A 20,057-nucleotide genomic window follows, 5' to 3' on the forward strand; every position below is an offset into this window, starting at 1 on the left:
TAAATCACGTGATGTGACACATCCTATTGACCCTGTTCACATTTCTGGGTTTCTCAGAAGTGTAAGGCATCATAGTTGGGTTAACTTCTATAGCAGTGAATGAAAGACTACATTAAATATATATTTTTGTGTTCCAATTTGCTCAAATAGCAAAAGAAAAAGGCCACAACAGTGTTTTCACAACTTTCAAAAAGAGTAAAAAAATAGATAATGGCAGTCGGAAGAGAGAAAGTTGTCAACTTTGTCACAGCCGCGCTATTAGAAACACCCTCACAGCAGCGTTAACTAGTTTTTGTGTAAATAATACAAATATAGTGTTATATGCGTAATTATATTTTATTATGACAGTATGTGGCAACATGTACGTTAAAAGCGCATCTTCTGCACTAAACAATAATATTGCAATATTCTAGACTCTTACATGTACCTAACGCCACACTTACACTACAGAAGACTGTAAAAAATATATTTTTGTATTTTCAAATTACAAATTACTTGTATTTTAATTAAATACTTTTTGATGTATTTGTGCCCATCTCTGGTTAAAGGTTGTCAGAAGAACTGCTCCATGCTACATAGGATGCCGTTGCTAGGGGTTGGCAACCAAATGTAGTAGGACACAGCATGCTGAAACACTAGAGAGCAGCGACAGCAGCGGTGATTCCGAAACAGCTAAACAAATTGTATAAACATTATTACAGAAATTAGTTGTCACCCTGAATTGTAATCTGTTTGTCTGTTTCGTTTTTTTTTTTTTTTTTTTTTGGTACAAATTGCTACTTAATGTAACAGTTTTAATCAGTAAATACTTTTAAACCTACTCCACACATGACTCCTGTGTGTTTTAGTCTTTCAGCATTTAGTTGTCAGTACCTTTGTCTCACACTCCAAACACCAGGATTGAACACTAACCAGCCTAACCCAAAATCCTCAAATCCCTTTTTTTATTTTAATAGAATAAATAAAGCTATCCCACTTGTGAAAGAATATTAGAAATAGACATTGCAATACAAATAATTGATATTGCATAAATATGCAAACGATATACTGTACATACAGAAACAGAGCAGTATACAATTAACACAAGTTAATGGTAAACTTCTTTCTTGGATCTTGTTTGAATTGACAGGCTATTATAGGCTTGAAATTGAATTCCCTCTAAATGTGTTATGGGCCATGAGGACTGTCTGGTTAGTAAAAAAAAATCAAAATATGATTTCATCCAGTAAAAGTTAACTTTACATGGTAATTTGTTTATTGTAACAACAACAAAGGGAAAAGAATGCTACCGATTACAAATGGAATGTTCAATATTTTTTTTTTTTTTTTTTTGCCTACCTATGAATTAAGAGGCATTGTTAACTCTTACATTCTAATTACATGTACAATCAAGGCATCAGATGAAAGCTTATCTTCCACTCTTTCTAAAGGTGTGCTCAGTTTGTTTCTAGCATAAAGTATCAGGGAGATATGGCTCACGATTCATGAATATAATTAAACCGTTTTAGCATGTTTGGGTGATTCTGGGAGTTAAAGCCGAATTTGAGGTAACATTGTTTTGACCCTAATTACAAGTTTCCAGCAGCTTGTTGACCGGGTTGGCCACCCAGGTTGTGATCCTCAGACATCATAGATTTCATTTTTATATGACAACCTTTTACAGCAGCCCATGTCTGCTAAACCCCCTTTGCCCCCTGGGTATATAACAGAATCACTGAAGAGATTTACTTTATTTCTTATTTCTCTTTTACGTGAAGTAGAGTGAATTAGTTCTCTTTGAGATGAATCAGAGGGGAAACGAGAATAAGGAAAAAAAAGATAATGGAGAAATGTTTAAATGTAGTTTTAGTTTTATTTTATTATATTTTATTTTAGCTAAACCAAAAATGACATAATTTTTTATTCAACACAAATTTATAAACATGGAGGTGCAACTCAAACTAACCATTCAACAGAATAGGCTACATTTAAACCGGTTACCTGAGAGTCAAACATGCTGTAGTTTAGCTCTCTACAAAAATCACATTGAAAAACAATCATTTTTCTATTATAGAACTAACATTCTGATGATAAACAAACTATTGTCATCAATACGCTTACTCAACTCATTTTCGGTTACCATACAGTTTTCTCCCTCCGTTATACAAGGTGCACACATGCTCTTGGGAGAGTTTATAGAGATGAGTCCTCAACTGAGACTGAGATGTTTAACCCTTAACGTCAATCGACTTTTTAGAGTCCAACATGAGAACCAACACTATAATTGCACCGTACAAGGCTGGAAAAAAAGGCTTCATGTCCTGTGTTGACGGGCAAAAAGGTAAAAAGTCCCGTCTATCCTTTCCTATTTCTTGGCATCTTGCACCTTCTGAATTTCCTGTTGGAAAAAAATGACAACAACTCATTGTTTATTTATTTATTAAATGAATAAAAATGATGCATGTCATTGTCAACACAATCTTTTTACAGAGATGAAATAATTTTACCTCAACAAGAACACTTTTGAGCTTCTCATAGGCTCCTTCCAGGTCATCATTAATGATTACAATATCGAAAACTCCAGGTTCCTTACCTTCAAAGGAGAAAATGACAAGGGAAGGGAATAAATGTCTTCTCTCAAGCACAACTGATTTACTGAGAGTGTCACTTACTGAGCTCCATGTCAATCCTCGCGGCCTCCAGACGCTTCTGTAGACTGTCCTCTGTCTCGGTTTGTCTGTCCCTCAGACGCTTTTCCTGTACACAAATATACTCTAAATCTTCCTGTATTTTATGACCATTTAAAAGCTGTATAAAACTGAGATATATTATCAACTCACCAGGATCTCCATTGAAGGAGGCTGAATGGAGATATAAATGGGGTTTAGATCAGTCTTCTTGATGTTTTGTACTCCTTGTATGTCAACATCCAAGATGCAGATGAGGTTTTGTGCCTGAACGTCCTCTATGGATGATTTGCTGCAAGTGACGGTACATTTGATGAGCAATTACATTTAATTGTTTTGTTGTTATGAACAACACAAGGATCAGATTTCCCAGAGAAAATGTAGTCTACCTGGTTCCATACATATTCCCAGAAAACTCTGCATTCTCAATGAACTCGCCCTTGTCGATTCCCTCTTGCATGTTCTCTCTGGTGACAAAGTGGTAATCTGGGTTGAGGACAGAAATAAGTGAAGATTAATTGTAAAACCAACCAAATTATGACTGATAATAAAATGCACTTAGAGCATCGTCAGTCAGTCATTTGATAGTTTATCAAATGACCTGAAAGTTTTATTTGACATAGGCTATTCTAAATTATCAAGTACTAGCAAACTATTAAAATAAATATTTGGAAGAAATAACTTTCAGAGGGTGACTAAATTATACATTTTTAGATGAAGTAAAACGGACAAATCTAAAGTCTTTTCACAGCTAAACAACAATATTCTATAATGGTCAGCAGGGGGCGACAAATGTTTATTTCAGAATCTCCGTTCTGTTTATCTTACAAAATGGTGAGAGTAAAACTGGTAACACTTTAGAATAATGGTCTGTCATTAATGCAGGCAGTATTGCAGGACTAATGAGTAGCAATACATTAACAGTTCAGCTACTACTATTAACTAATATAGAAACAAGCTTAATTTCAAATTTAGTTCCTTATTAGGTAGGCCTAATCAATAATTACTTAATGAGATTAGCCTCAATAATAACTTTTAACTAACTGACAAATTATTAAGAACATTATTGTGTGTCTGAGACGTAATCAGTCATAATTTTTACACTGAAAATTACTCAAGTGTTAGTGCAGGAACTACTAGTGATCTGGACCGTTATTTTAAAGACCATGTTGAGAGTAAAAGAAGACAATTGCTAGCATCTCAGACACATTAATGTTGTGATTAGTAATTCATTAGTGATTACCTATTAGTTCTTAATGATGCCAATCTCATTCGGTAATTATTTATTAAGGAACTATCTCCTAAATTCGATATTACTTAATGATTAGCTTGTTTCCATTTTAGTTAATAGTCATTAGTTTTATATTACTTCCTTCATAGTTACTTATTAATGACAGACCATTATTCTGAAGTGTTACCGTAAAACTTATAGAAATACAATAATAGTTGGTTTCCCTTATAATTTATAATCACAAACACACACACAAAATCCTTCACGTAAAGCCCATGAGAAAGCTCTAGTGCTGCATTTTGCTGGATTCGTACCATTCGGATGGTTTAACTCCACTACAGCACATCAGACGGGATCTAAAGCGGGACGGTAATGATTCTGCAGACAACAACAACACAAGACAAATAATTCACAGCTACAGGAGGGCAAAACACTGACATCATCCATGGCAGCACTGCACTGTCCATTAGCATAACAACATGTGTCTGTGGAAAAACATCATCAGAATGACAAAAAATAAAAACAGCAATGGTTGGTTAGTTGCATAAAAATCTCCGTTCCACCTTAAAGTCTCAAATATATTTTTAATTAAGCTATTTTTCATCTGTTGTTTTTCAGTCTATCCTTTGACCCAGCTAACAAAAATAAGTAGGGCCTACTAAGAATGCTTTGGTAATGTTCATTATAAGTAATGAAAACGTTAATGAAACGTTAATGTTCCTTTTGAATGTTCTTTGTACATTCTGAAACAAGTAACAATTAAAAAAATGTTAGATGAACGTCCAACTAAAACGTTTCAGAAAAAAAAATACGTTTTTGTGTTAACATTATTAAAGACCAGATAACTTTGAAAGAATATTCTATTAACCTTACTTACTCGAATTTTCCCTGATAGCTGGGGAAGTTATCTGCATTAAAATAAATAAGCAGAGTTTGCCCAAGTGACCTATAACAGATTTAAATTGGCTATACATATTGTTGATTATTTCCTTGCATAGACCTATATTTTTTTTCCCAGGCTACCAATTAGACTTGTTCGACTGTCCCAAAAATGAATTTTAAAGTTCTGTTGTTGTGATGCTAATGATTTGTCTCTGGGTGTGTGTGGGGAAGTGATGTCATAGTTCACATCACATGGAAAACCACTAGGGAACACAGGGGGCTATTTTCAAAGGCTTTTTACTCCAAAGTGCACACTGGCATTCATGTGATGTTAACAATCATAGCTGTCATTTTGGCCTAAAATATAAATGACTTCCAAAGTTTTAGATTTGAGAAAGATGAAAGTAACCCCCATTACTCTCTCATCACATTAAATATGTGAATAATCAGAGATAACTAATTACGTCCAATAATGCAAACCAAATCTACACCTTCAGATGACACAGAGGATAGGATGTCTGCTACAGGAAGTAATGTAGCCCCCAGAAGCATTGGGAGACAATTCAGCCCTATAGAGAAAACAACAAAGGCACATTGGGGAATAAAAAGAGAAATTTACCCCTGTGGCGATACGTTTGGAAATGAATGTAAACAGTTCACTTGGGAGTAAGAAGCAGCAAAGGAGTGTGAGAAAGACAGTTTTGGGTAGAGGACCTTTCCAATTGAATGGGAATTTAGGGATGGGGGGTGGGGGGGGGGGCTTTTTGTTTCACTGATAAAGCAAGCCTTTCAATTATTCCTGCCCTACCTTTTCCATCTTCCTCTCCTGGCCGAGGATTTCTGGTGGTGTCTGCGGAAAAAAAGGGAGTTCAAGTTATCAAACTATTCATTCAGAATTTTTGGCGTCTTGTCTTTCGATGTCTATAATCTGTCTGTAATGCTGATACATACGAGAGACGCTGAATCCAAAAACCCCTTCATATTCCTTCATGAGTCTCTTCAACAGGGTGCTTTTCCCAGCTCCTGATGGACCGCTCAGAACTACAGGCCTGGGTCCTGACATTTCTCTGCGAGAGAATCAAAACAGATGCATGTGTTGTGTGCATGTGACATGTTGGTTTTAAACCACTTACTGTATGCTGAACTTTCACTGACTTGATTTTTGGTCAGTAAATACACAACACAGTCGCAAGTCTGTTCTAGGGTTATGGAGAAACTTTTAAATGTTTTATACACATTAAAAAAAAGTAAATGTAAATAAGTCTCTCCAAGAAATATGAAATATGCTCATCAAGGCTGCATTTATTTGATCAAATATTGTGAAATATTATTACAAAATAAAATATTTCATATATATATAATATGTAATTTATTCCTGTGATGGCAACCAGTCTTACTCCAGTCTTCAGTGTCACACGATTCTTCAGAAATCATTCTAATTTGCTGAGTTGGTTAATAAGAAACATTTCTTATTTTTATCAATGTTGAAAACAGCTTAATATTTTTGTGGAAACCCAGATATTAATATTTCAAGATTCTTTGATGATTAGAAAGTTCAAAAGAACAGCATTTATTTGAAACAGAAGAATATTGTAATATTATACATTATATTTAAACTTAAACTTAATAAATAATAAAAAATCTTACTGACCCCAAACTTTTGAATGGTAGCGTGATTAAATGCAAACAAATGCTATCAATATTACATAAACAGGACAGAAAAATAAAAAGGCATATCAACTTTTACAACTGAGGTGAAATACTTCCCATATCTTTTGACATCAAAAGACATTCGTCCAATCAGACTCTATACAGTATTTGGCGAACTCTACTGTATTTCGTCAGCACTCCATCTGTCACTATACCAAGCAGCCAAATTAGATTTGGACAGGTTGCGTGACATGTCTTCATTACCAAAAACCTAAGCAAGTAAATGTTTACATTTGGAAATAGAATACATTAAATATGGGTTCACTTGCAATGAGGATTTTGCGCTGTGCATATGACTATGAAATTATCGAAATTCAATAATAGTTTTAGAGATATACTGTAGCATGCTGCAATCTGACATTTAGTGCTATAAAAGATGTATTTAAGAGTAATTTATACTTAAAACGTATATCAAAATCTTTATTATTAAATCACATCCCAAAAAAAACCCAAAAACCTTCCATATTGAACATGGATTAGGTCAAGCAGGACGCTTTTTTCTTGGTGCCCAATAGAGAGAGAGAGAGTGCTGTAAGCTAGAGAAGCTGACATGGACAGACACTGAGCTTATTGCACGGCTGCGTCTCTCCAACAGAGAAGCTCAGGAACTAATCCACTGATCCGAGTGATTAGTGATTCTGTTTTAAGGTCAGTGGACTGGGCCTTGTAATGGAGAGCAGGACAGATGAAGAAAAACAGAACAAGACAATTTCCCAATTTTCAAAGAAATATTATTATATCTTTTTTTCTTTCTTTTTTTAGCATAGTTTATAAAGCAGAATGGAAGCATGTAAGTCCGTATTTAACGTAACTTTAAAAATGTCAAATTTGTTGATGCTCTGGGCAGCTCAAAACAGATAAAAAACCTATATTTAAAAAAATAATGTGTCTTTAATGCAATTTTGCTAAGTATTTACATGATTTAGATAATAGCAAAGGATTTACATGTTAATGTCAAGTACCATGAAAATGTCTTAATGAAGTCAGGTTAGGCCAATGAAGAGGATTACCCAGCATAAGCCAAACGACAAAGGCCCAGTGACCTGATGCCTGTCTCAATGTTTTCTTCAATGTCTGAATCATGTCCGGTCCATTTTTTAGCAACTCTGTAGGAGACTAAACAAACCAACTGGACACACAATCTGATCTGGGAAAACGCTAAATAAACATACAGTTGTCTCCAAGCGATTCTCACGTTGACTGCTCTCTGTTTATTCTATCAAAAATCCCTGTTATGGACCTCCTTGAGACTTGATATTTTGACTAATGTATGAATACAAATGAATATGCTTTTAATTTTTGCAAATCAAATAATAAAACATATTATATATAAAAGAATAGCAAATAAAATAAATGAACAAAGAAAAGTTCCAGTACATGTGTGTGTCTGGTAATTCTTTTCAGATTAAACATATTTCATGCATTTTTAATACCTTAATTTACATCACAATAAACCATACATTTTGACCTCTAAATTTTTTAACACCAAAAAAACAAAAAAACAAAAAACCTGTTCTTACCTTGTCTGTGTAGTTTAGAAGGTGAAGTGACTATGTAAGTGAGTGTTTCTAACTGAGTAACACAGCTTACTGCCAGCTACAATTACCACCTCCTCCGTTGACTCTCAGCCAATCAAATCGCAGGTCTTGTGTATCTGTTGTTATGACAATGATAGCGGGTTACTAATCATACTAAACTTTGAAAAGCCTTTAATAGTTTATTAATCACTTGTTTTTCCTGAGCAATAATGGCGAAAATGTTCAAAAGATTTTTGTCAAATCCTGTGTGCCTATATTAACACACAGCCTGAGAAATATTTAGTGTGCTTATATTTTCAAGACAATATGGAATTTAAAAAATAATCTGATCTATCAAACTGAAAGACACAAAATGCAATGTTAAATTATTATTAATATTCTATAAATATTGATATTAAACTATCCATAATATAATACAATGCATAGACAACTACAAATATTATTTAAGAAATAGATTAAGGCTTTCCACGCAGTTGACAGTCATATAAAGTCGCATATTTCTCCATAAATCTCCTCCCTAATGGCTGCACATTAGTAGTCATGCTATTTCTGCTCTCTGTTCTAAGATATTCCTTGCAAAACGTCTGAAAATCATTTCATTAGTTAGTGTCGCTGGGACCGGAAGTATAAACTTGTGTGTGTTTTGTCTCATTAGGGAGTTTTGATACAATACACTGTAAGAGTGGTGCAGAATGTAACTTCCTTTGCATTAGACACATGGCTGGGCTAATCCAATGCTAACCTAAATCCACATGAGTGTCCGTATACTCCTGCTAATTAGAGATATGTCAGGACATCAGCCAGACATCCTTTTATGAGGTCATTCATTAAAGGCATCTTTAAGAATGTCTATAACGAACTGGCCAGGTGGTAAGATACTTGTGATGCGATAAATAGACTGAAGGGCAAGAGGAAATGCTGAGGTTACTATAGTGTATCTAACAGTGCAGGAAATGCCACAATGGCTTTGATATGCATTAACTGATCAAATGTATAGATAATAATGCAATGTGAGTACTATAGCTTTGAATAAAAGCATCTGCCAAATGCTGTCATTAGGTCCAGTGATAGTGCTGACTCATGTCTGACATGTTGAAAACCATTTTAGGGCACAGCAATGACATTTGTTAGACAATAACTTTAGTTTATTTGTCAAAGAAAAACAGATGAGTCTGTACAAAATACATAATCGTAAAACAAAGCTGGTTTTGTGTTTCATTCTATTTAAGTTCTATCAAAAAAGTGCTTTACGATCTTTCAGTTACCTGTTGTATCTTGACTAGAGAGTCTAGTAACAAAACTATTGCTAAAATACCACAAAGGAAACTCTTTTTCTGTTAGTTCTGATATGAGTTCCTTGAGTACTAATGTCATAGCCTATAGTGACTCAGTGTCAGGAGACCTTTATTCTGCTTGGCAGTTGGGAGGAGTGAAGGATAAGCAGAGATCAACCTCAACGTCCATATACTGCATTAGGAATCAACTCAACACCTACTAAGGGAGGGAAGCTCCTTGATGCAACTCTGCTGTACATACAGTACGATATATATCAATACAAATATCAGTGTAGTTCATTACATGAATGTAGACAATTACATCTACATGGCGTCTTAGATCAAAGTTGAAGAACAAGAGAAAATTTTGAAAGTATACAGGGAACTAACTTAACTCAGAATATCTATTGCCGAACCTTGTAGTAAAAATGATTTTTATTTATCCATGGCTTTGTAATTTTGCATCATGTTCAGTGCCTTGTCTTTGAGATTTTACACAATAATGTTTTTTAAATGCATGAAATAAACTATTACACTATATCACGTGTATCAGCTAAAATGATCATTTATCTTAAACCATATTTAAAAGATCCCATTCACTATTAAATTACAGTTACATAACTATGGATAATAAATGTACAAGATTCATTGCTCTTTTGCACATTCTACACAAAACACAGTTTATGAATGATTCATGTTAACTGTTCACCATTTTGAATATATCAACACTGCTAGATCCAAATTAGAAAAGAGTTCTTCAGTGTAAACATTCACAAAACTATAGGACAGATTGCTCTATGAGAATAACTTAACAATATTTTATAAAACAAGGTTTTGTACATAAAAACAACTTTTTGTGATCAGTTTTACTGTCCTTACAATATTGTTACAGCACAATATTTGTGGAGATTTATACTTCATCAAGAAATGAACACAGTGGTCCTTATGTAACCGGGTTGCGTTCCGACAGGAACTTTTTAAATGATTCTTTTGGGCAAGACGTACTCTAAGTTTTGCATGGGCCCAGAAAGGTTCTTCTCAGTAAAAGTGATCCGTTTGAGTAGAGTGCAAACAGGCAGATGACAGGACAGCTATAACTCTTCATAAATACACTCGTCTCAGGTCCCCGGGTGAGGTGATAGTGTTGCACTGTGGACAAAGTTTCTTTGCTCCCTGCGAGAAAGAGGGACCAATGAAGATAATTTAACAATCAAAAAACAACTGATACTGACACACAGGGTTCACTTGTTCAAGTCATGTGGTTGTGCTGAAAATCGTTTGTACAGTATGTGTATATTTTGTAAGTACAGTTGTGTATCTCACCAGGGTGCGAAGCCAGCATTCCTCACAGTGGACATGCCAGCACTGGATGGAGGTCAGAGGTACAGTGTAGGAGTCCTGAAAAAATGAGAGAAAAATATATATTTATACATAAATAAGACAAATGTAACCTACATCAGCCTAATCTCAAGTTATATTATTATATACATTTAATTAGCGTAATAAAAGAGCTGTCTTAATTTTGAACAGTACTGTATATCTTTTTAATTATATACACACACACACACAAACTCTAACACTACTGTTTAAGAGTTTGGGGGTCAGTAATAGTAAATATTAATTAACACTTTTGTTCAGCAAGGGACAGTAGAGACATTTACAAAGAATCCTGAAAAAAAGTTTCACAGTTTCCACAAAAATATTAAGCAGCATAATGCTTTCAACATTGATAATAAAAAATGTTTCTTTAGATAATAAAAAATGATTTCTGTAGGATCATGTGACACTGAAGACTGCAAAAATTGCAGGATTAAAAACAATTTTAAAATATATAAAAAAGGAAACAGTTATTTTTAATTGTAATACTATTTCCCAATATTACTGTTTTTACTGTATTTTTGGTAAAAATAAATGCTTCCTTGGTGAGCATAAAAAAACAAAAATCAAGCGTATCGCATCAGTTCTGGCAAGTCACGTTAGTCAAGCTCGCATTAGTCTACCTATAGGAATACAGTACGACGTCTATCACAGCAACCATATATAAGCTCCTTCAGTATTATCAACAGCTATTGTGTTTCTCAGGAGCTAATTACCCTTCTACATCCCCAGCTCCTCCTATCGTCAGTCAGGATTTGGCATTCTGATTCCTCTTGAATCAGACTAAATTCTCGAATTATGTTGTACATTAAAATATGGACATAATCTGCAATACATTCATGTTAGTTCTGTTCTGTTTACCCTAAGTAGGGTTATTGCTGCTCTCCCTGCTCTTATCCATGCTAGGCTGCATGGATGTGCAGGGATTTCTTCCCCAGAACAGAACCATACCGCCAATCCAAACTGCTAATTGTCAATCGTATTTGACCATAGTGGTCCTGACAGAAATGTTTAACAACCGCCAACTTATGAACCGTAGTGTTTAAATAATTAATATAAAGTATACATATAATTAACATTTATCTGTAATTAGTTATTACTATGTTTTTAGTCCTTTTTGAATAAATGTGTAAACAGCAAGCTCAAACTTACCATGCAGATGAGACACTTGAATCTGTCCCCTCGTGTGAACTGCTTCTCTAGATCTCTGATCCGTGTTTTCAGGGCCTCCAGCGTACTGAGGGAGGGGTCATCCGATAAGCTAAACGAAACAAAGAACAAATCCATCAGAGATTGATTAGAGAGTCACAGCGTGCTGAGGGCTTTGTCGCTGAAGGCCACGTTATGAATTCTAAATTACACATGAACGCTAATCAGAAGACAGATTGCATCATTAAATGAGGAGCATTAAGAAGCAAATTCAACATTGTAATACACGAGTGTGCGCTTCTCTAGATTGTATTGCCACATCGGACAGTGAAATATGAAGAGCGTACACTGCATATGTGTATGTTCAAATAAATGTTAGCCAAATTTGATTGGTTAGAATGAAAAGAAAGAATGACTCAAGTAAAAACAAAAACAACAGAAATTTGTAGTACGGTAACTTGTAGACCTATTATATAAGTACAGTTTACTATTATATAAGTTGGTGTGGACACAAAAAGCATAAGATGCCCCCTTGTAGCGGCACAGCAGGTGAGGGACAGACATGTCAACGCAGTGTGCAAACATTGTCTCAGTGTAATTGCTTTATTAGCGTGTCCACACAGGGCCGGGCTGCAAGCGCCCCGCGGCGCGCTGTCATTTGTCAGGAACGGTCCTCCTTCCCGCCTCACTAACCCTTCCTCACTCGAGTGTTTCCACTTCCCCACAATTAAATAACACTCGCTCAGAGCCCCCTAATCCCCGGTAGGAACATCCTGGCCAACGCATCCCCATTTAATCAGCTCCCAGGAATTGAACTATGACAGCAGGGGGTTTAAGTGATCCATCAAAAATGCCTCATGTAATAGCCGCCAAATATAAGCATAATGAATGCTGTTTTTTCCTCTTGTAGCTGTCTGGTGGAAATATGAAATAACTGCTCTCGTCCTCAGGCTAAATACCTATTGGATAGTGGTGACGGATCAGGTACAAAAACATGCTGCAAACCAGAAATCTACAGAAGTACAGACTATATATATATATACTGTATAGATTCTAGATAGACAAATAGATAGATATTTATTTATTTCAACTAAGAATAAATGTAGCTAGCCATTCATGAGGAACAATGGAATATACAATAGGCCTATAAATAATTTAATATAATATAATAAATATAATAGTGTGTGTGTGTGTGAGAGAGAGAGAGAGAGAGAGAGAGAGAGAGAGAGAGAGAGAGAGAGAGAGAGAGAGAGAGAGAGAGAGAGAGAGAGAGAGAGGCCTTGTTATTTTAATAGTGATGATGCAGCAACATCTCTAACCTGTGGGTGAACATGCAAATATATATACAAATCACAGCCACATAATACATTTAGAATCATTAAAAAGTATTTCATAGTTTCCCTGCAATCTGACACTCCTCGACTGATAAATGGATCAATCAAGCTGATTAATGATTCACTCCGAAACGCAAGTCAAACATGCTTCAGTGGACTCGCCATTATGTGACCCCGCTGAGAAAGAACTGATTTGTGAGACTCTATTGAATGGGTCAACCATGTGTAATTCCTCATGTGTCCCTTCCTTCCATGAGCAAACTTGACCTCAGTTGCACGATTAGTAATGTATAAAAATCTGTTCCAGTGCACACAGAAAAAAGTTCAAATCTCTTTTCCCAACAGGATTTAAGAAGTGCTGTATCATGATCCAGCAGAGATCTCTTCCAAGAAAATGACATGGATGTTGGAGAGGCTGGGAGAGAGGAGGATGGAGGAGAGTGGATGGATGCACTTGAATCATAACCTATGTGCACAAACCACTACGCCATAGCTCCAACAGTGTTTGTATACCAATTCAATCAATTAGGATTGGTTTCAAACTCCATTTTAATAGCTTTGCTAATGTGTTCTGTAATGAGCAAAATTGTATGATGTATACTCAAATATAGCATTTTAAAGTGTACATTAAAGTTGCGATGAAACTGAAGTAGACAGTTTTTTGTGAGTGTGACATACATCTGTGTGAAACGGATTATCGAAAAAGAAAAAAAATGTAGGGTGGGGACTTGGTTCTTGGAAGACCTATTAAAAGACCTTAGTTCACAATAAGATGTATAACATGCATTTAAAAAATAGATACAATGAATTTTCATTTCATGCAGATTTTAAGGTACACTTACACCTCTAACTCGCTGTTCTTGCAGGTTCTTGGAGATGTTGTGCTTGTATTGTTGTCCACACTACTCGTAGTTGGATCTTCTGCAGACAGGGAACACCATTGTTTATTTCATTTATGCAATATATATAGCTTCTTTTTATTGGCACTATTATATATATATATATATATATATATATATATATATATATATATATATATATATATATACACTGTATTTAACAGGGCTTGACAGTAACCCCTGCATTGGCGTGTAATGCAGTAATTCCTACTAGCCACTTTGGCGGCTTGAATTTTACATATCATATATACATTTTTCAATTGTAGTCTTTTAAATAGGCATCTGGAATAATAAACTAAGTGCAATGTAGTGTTGTCAAAAATATAGATTTTTCGATTACATATTGATACTAAAATATCTCAAACTCTTCCAATACTCATTTTCCGCAGAATAGATACACAATACCAGCTGGCTTTCTTGCTCTCTCTTCTCTCGGACAGCGAGTTGACATACAAACCCGCCTCCCCTCACTCACTCATTTAATTTGCTCCGGATGAATATTGTTGGTGTTGGTCTTGAATTTCAGCGTGGGATTGCACGTATAATTGTACTCATTCCTGCAGATTTTGTGCTCACACTCAAAGTGTGCGCACATAAAGCCACCTCTCACTCAGTACTAAATTGAGTTCTTTTTCGCTGCTTATTCCACTTAAACAGTCAAATACACACACAATTATGACAAAATGCTGGTCTTGGCTAGTATTTATGTAAACACAGTCAGTTATGTTTTAAGTGAACGTAAAAAGTTGAGAAAGAAAATGCATGTGTAACAGTATAATGGGGTCCATAAATCCGGTCTTAAAGTGACAGCAGGCTAATACACCTGCCGCCAAAATGTAGTAGTACACCCAAAAAGAAGCGAACTACATTTAAGATGCATTTACACCTGGCACAAAAACAATAAAGATCTGAATTAGAGTGACATCAACTACTCTTGGCTCACCTGAGTTTGCAGACTTGGTTTGTTCTGGAGATAACCGGCTGACTGTCTCTCCACTTTCAAAGCAAAAAACAAACAAACAAGAAACTAAGTATTGATAAAGTAGTTGGAAGCACTAATAAAATGTGTGCTGTTTGTGTCTGTGCATACTTTAAAACAGCTCCTCTTAACGCCTGTCTCTCCTCTGCATCTCTGGGTTCATTTCCTGAACAGGGAATCACATCCGCCTCTGTGTATCTGCGATCATTTGCTGAGGAAACATTTTTTATTATCAAAAATGCTTTCACAAAAAAAGGAAAGAAAAAAAAGAATCAATGCACTTCCTTGCTGTGCCAATCTTACAGCATAAATAAGGATACTGGGCTTTTCCATACTCCAAAGTATCATCACCGTCCACGTCCAGATCCACATCGCTGTCCTGGTGCTCTTTCAATGTGCTGCTCACCAAACCTTAAGACATTTAAAACAAGCGTTCATAATGACAGAAAACACAAAGCCTTATTACAGAACAAGTACCAAAGGAATGGAGAGTGCGTACTTTAAAAATAGCTTGAGATACAAATGTGCACTACTGATGAACTGCAAAGTGTTAATAAAATCAAAAGTGTTTATAAGGACGTGAGGGTCTGTATGACCTCTGATTTGTTTGTGATCGCCTCTGTCTCTGTTTTTGACCCCTGGCTAAGTTTTTTTACAGTAATCTCATTCTCAAGACGATAACACCAATCCCATTACCTCACGTGTCTGTTGTGAACTAATCACACATATACACACACAAGCTCTGTTGCAAAACCAAGTGAGCTGCTTTTATATTTGGTACGCTGTTTATAGGCAGCAACTCTACAAATGTTTTTTTTTTATCATTTGATTTCAAGACTGAATAGCACTTAAAGTGTAAATTTGCAGATTTTTGGAACTGACGGAACGGCACTTTTTTCAGTTTTTCCCCTCCGATTGGCCTAAAATACTGTGTTCGGTTCATCATCATCTAGTTTGAAATGTTGACTACAAACACTGAAGTTTTTCAGATTTTCTGTTGCAGCGTTCTCTCCGTATTTACAATTCTTTGTAGCCTTAAGGTGCTGTCTACAACACGCTGGCTCCTCCACTGGAAACTGAAAGTAACTCACTCCTTCTAAACGTTTACTCTTTGAATTCTTGCACAATACAATTATAACTAAACGTTTGCTAAGAAGTATTTCCTACTAAAGCAAGGCATATCCTGGTCAAGCATATTCATAGCAGACGGGTGGGAGTGGTCTTGGACCACTTTTTGGGCCATTTTTCCACTGTTTTCTCTAGTCAGGTAGCACCGATTTAGAAATAAATGTTCACCTTTGTACTGTACCAAGTTTTATTGAAAGCTTGTTTTGCCAGCAGTGAAGTACCCCTTTAATATTCAGCAATATTACTGACTTGACTCCACTGACTACATTTTTGAGATATTTGAGTATTTAGTGTGTAGTTCAATTGCTGTGCAGCGTTTGTGTGTTTTGTACCTCTGAAGCCTCTGAGAACAGAAACCATCTGTATTCTTCTCTGTTCGGCCCATTCAAACTCCCTCCCGGCTGACAGCATGGAGCCATTTTCAACAACACAAACACCATCTCTCTGTTGAAAACACACACATATCAGCATGTATGGTGAAAATGTCTCCACCAGCCTCAAGACACCGCTTTCATCTGCTACCTGCCCTGAATGCCCTCTTGGCATTAGTTTACAGCTGAAAGAAACGGAAAATAAAAAGAAACGGACATTTCACATGCAGGTATATAGATCGACTGATCCTTCTGGACACATCTACCTGTCTTATACATCATACGGCTGGCTTAACAGAACAGGACAGCTGACGGCACGTCGTCTGACGCCTGTCAGTCAAATACAGACATCACAAACAGCCTGTGATCTGTCAGTGAAAGCAGATCTAGAGGAACTACAGACTACAGGGGAAGGAAGGTTCATTGTTTTGAATGAGACCTATAAACACATGCACAATTACAAATGATCTGCATCTCCATCACACCTGGTCTTCCTCTGCTTTCCGTCTTTTCAGTTTCCCAATGCGTGCTGTAAAAAAAAAGAAAAGAAAATGAAAATAAAATAAAAAAACAATAGCAAAAAAGCTTTTTTTTTTTTTTTAGTGATGCATGGCACTTTTCATATTACCTTATCTGAAAAAAATGAAGCATAAATCAATTCTTTTGATTTGTTTTTTTTCTCCACTGGCAGTTTTATGATGGAAATATATACGATCTCAAGCTGACATAAACTGATAAGACAGAAAGGCCTCTGTGGCCTACAAAAGATAAATAAATGGCAAGGGAATTGGACTGATCTGTTTATCTGATTATAAAATAAAGACATAAAAGATTTCCAGAATTCTCTGAATCTCCTTCTCTCGAACACACACACACACACACACACACACACACACACACACACACACACACACACACACACACACACACACACACACACACACACACACACACACACACACACACACACACACACACACACAGGAAGTAAAATTCAGGATGGTGGAACGGTATCCACCACTCCATTAAAATCTCTGTTTTGCTGAGCTTCTAATGATGTTAAGGGACATTAATCTTTAGGAGCCTCAGCTCATGATATAGTCAAAAAGGACAGTGGAAACAGAGCTGAGCCTGTTACAATCACAGTGAAGTTGACCATAACGAAGAGAGGATCATTAATTAGAGAGAGAATCTGATCAATTAGCTTTGACCAATCTTCCAGTGCACCTTTTTTAGATGTTAATGAAATAACATAAAAATTAACAGTCCTGATAAATGAGCAAAAATTCAACATGATAGAGTACAAATATTTCACAGTACAAAGACTTAATACTCTGAGTATTACTCTGCCAAGGGCGTAATATTGCATTAAATAGTATATAATTTTCATGATTCTCCAGTCATTTGCTCCTTGAACGATTATTTTAAATCAGTGCTGATTAGAAGATAAAGCCTCTTTAAATATGGCAGTTGTGTGGCATGTGTGGAGAATATCTTACCAGACAGTGGGCAAGAAGATAAATGTGGGAATCCATAGTCAGTCCAAACATGAACAGATTTCACTTTCTGTTTGGCGTAGCACCTGCACCAGCAGAGCTCCTTAACTGTTAACATATCAAAAGGTCAAAGGTCAATAATCTGCTCTGCTTGTGAGGGTGCTAGGTCAAAGGTCGGGTGGTGCTTTAACTGTTTGAACTAAAGGCTGTGACACACCAAGCCAAAGAACAAGCGGTGATGAAAGCTGACTGAGTTGTCGTCTCTCGGTCAAAAAGCTGCGCTTGACCACAATACAGAGACTAAAGGCGACTGCCAACTAGCACGTGCCTTCTGCGCCTGCGTGTAAGGAAATAACTGTCTATATCAGCAGGCACCAATAGTCCATATTCGTCATTCAAAAAGGGAAACTGAAACAAGGACTGCAGACATACAAACTGTATACAAAGCTTGTTCACCATTTTGAATATCAATCACACTGATCACTTGCTTCATTCCAGGCAGTTCATGTTATAATGAAAATATTCACGCAGTGTAGTGCTCAGGTAAGATGACGTAAATTTAGAACAGCCTTCTGTCTGTGCCGTCTTGACTTCTTTGCTCGCTTTCATCACTTTTGCTATTATTCTCTTTTGCATTTTAGACTAGCTCGCTAAGCTGAACAGGCAATCAGAGTTCTGTCTCTCACCGACGGCACCAACGCCGATGGACGCTGATTCAACATGCTCAATCGGCCAAAATGCCCCCAACGGGCTCCGACTAGTGCGGATCGTGCGGCCAGTCGACGCTCATCAAAGGCCCGACTGTCGGCTTGGTGTGTCAGGGCCTTAAGACTGAAAGTGTACCAGTGCTATCTAGGGACAATTTGTGATCATGAGAATGAGTTTCAAAGATTGATGATTTCATTATAAACATCTATTTATGGAATACAACTTTTGGTCCCACTTTATATTGAGTGGCTTTAAGTACTATGTACTTACATCGAAAAATAAGTACAATGTACTTATTGTGTTCAGGTTGTATTGTAAAACACTTGTGCTGCTATCGAGGTGTGATACGGGTAATGTTAGGGACAGGTGTGGTGGTATGGGTGGGTTAAGGTGTGTCAGGGAAGGGTCAACAGTGTAATTACAAAAGTAATTACATAAATTAATTACAGCTGTAATTACATGCAGGTATTTTCAAAATATAAGTACGATGTAAAAACATGCATGTACACAATAATTCCATTGTATCAAATTATTAATTCCAATGTAAGTACATAGTACTTAAAGCCACTTAATATAAAGTGGGACCAAACTTTTTAGTGAATTACATTTTTTTATTATTTTTTATATTCATATAGAGAAATATGAATTTGGTCAGATCCAAGCTTTTAATGCATGTCTATGACCCTGCATGTATAGGCAATGACTAAAATGCAAAATAAAAAAGAGAGAAATCCAGAGAGAATATTACTGACAGTCATTGAAAACGTACCATTGAGTCTTGTTTGCCTGTTTGCTCGTACTCGCAAAAATGTCTGAAATTAAAAAAGAGGAAGAAAAGGGACACTTTAAAACCCATAATTTCAATACCTAAATTTACACTAAAGAGTTTTTTTAAAAGAATGATACAATTATTTTTCTCATTGAATATTTAGTTTCACAAATGTCATGTAATGGAAGTAAAAAAAGGTTATGAATAACATTTTATCAATTCATCGACAACATCAGTTCCCTTTAATGATTATATAAGACAGGTGTTTTGAATCTTTTTGAAGCTAAGGACTCCCAAATATGATGATCCTCTGAAAGCCTAAAATGTGAAGACCAATTGTGCAAAAAATTGTAAAAATTGTAAGTGTAAGGACAACATTGTTTGAAAAATAATAATTGGCTTTTATATTGTCATTGCACTAAACCTAAATTATTATTTTTTAATATAATGTGAGCAATATTTAATTTGTTAGTGTTTTGTATGTTTTTGTTACAGCTCATGTTTTACTCACTATAAGAGTATATTTAGATTACTCTTACTTAGATT

General features: G+C 35.8%; 2 protein-coding genes across 2 annotated transcripts in view; both read right to left on the reverse strand.

Annotated features, from left to right (window-relative positions):
- Positions 1 to 2,344: 2,344 nt before the first annotated feature.
- On the reverse strand, positions 2,345 to 5,842 carry guk1b (guanylate kinase 1b; the record flags this gene model as incomplete). Its single annotated transcript, XM_081348589.1, has 8 exons — positions 2,345 to 2,377; positions 2,487 to 2,572; positions 2,652 to 2,736; positions 2,820 to 2,958; positions 3,056 to 3,152; positions 5,271 to 5,348; positions 5,588 to 5,629; positions 5,731 to 5,842. The coding sequence occupies 8 exons, from the start codon at positions 5,840 to 5,842 to the stop codon at positions 2,345 to 2,347; spliced, it is 672 nt and encodes a 223-aa protein (XP_081204715.1).
- Positions 5,843 to 9,163: 3,321 nt separating this feature from the next.
- Positions 9,164 to 20,057, reverse strand: part of rnf220b (ring finger protein 220b) — a gene marked incomplete at its 5' end in the record, with an annotated part of 32,057 nt that continues 21,163 nt past the window's right edge. The window contains 11 exons of the mRNA XM_081349174.1: positions 9,164 to 10,474; positions 10,625 to 10,699; positions 11,831 to 11,939; positions 14,004 to 14,082; positions 15,004 to 15,056; positions 15,151 to 15,237; positions 15,360 to 15,450; positions 16,500 to 16,611; positions 17,024 to 17,067; positions 18,038 to 18,142; positions 19,512 to 19,554. Coding sequence (XP_081205300.1) covers positions 10,403 to 10,474; positions 10,625 to 10,699; positions 11,831 to 11,939; positions 14,004 to 14,082; positions 15,004 to 15,056; positions 15,151 to 15,237; positions 15,360 to 15,450; positions 16,500 to 16,611; positions 17,024 to 17,067; positions 18,038 to 18,142; positions 19,512 to 19,554 — 870 coding nt within the window. The 3' untranslated portion in view covers positions 9,164 to 10,402. The remainder of the gene's footprint in view (positions 10,475 to 10,624; positions 10,700 to 11,830; positions 11,940 to 14,003; positions 14,083 to 15,003; positions 15,057 to 15,150; positions 15,238 to 15,359; positions 15,451 to 16,499; positions 16,612 to 17,023; positions 17,068 to 18,037; positions 18,143 to 19,511; positions 19,555 to 20,057) is intronic.

This window comes from Scardinius erythrophthalmus, assembly GCF_964197995.2.
Source record: "Scardinius erythrophthalmus genome assembly, chromosome: 20".
Lineage (NCBI taxonomy): Eukaryota > Metazoa > Chordata > Actinopteri > Cypriniformes > Leuciscidae > Scardinius > Scardinius erythrophthalmus.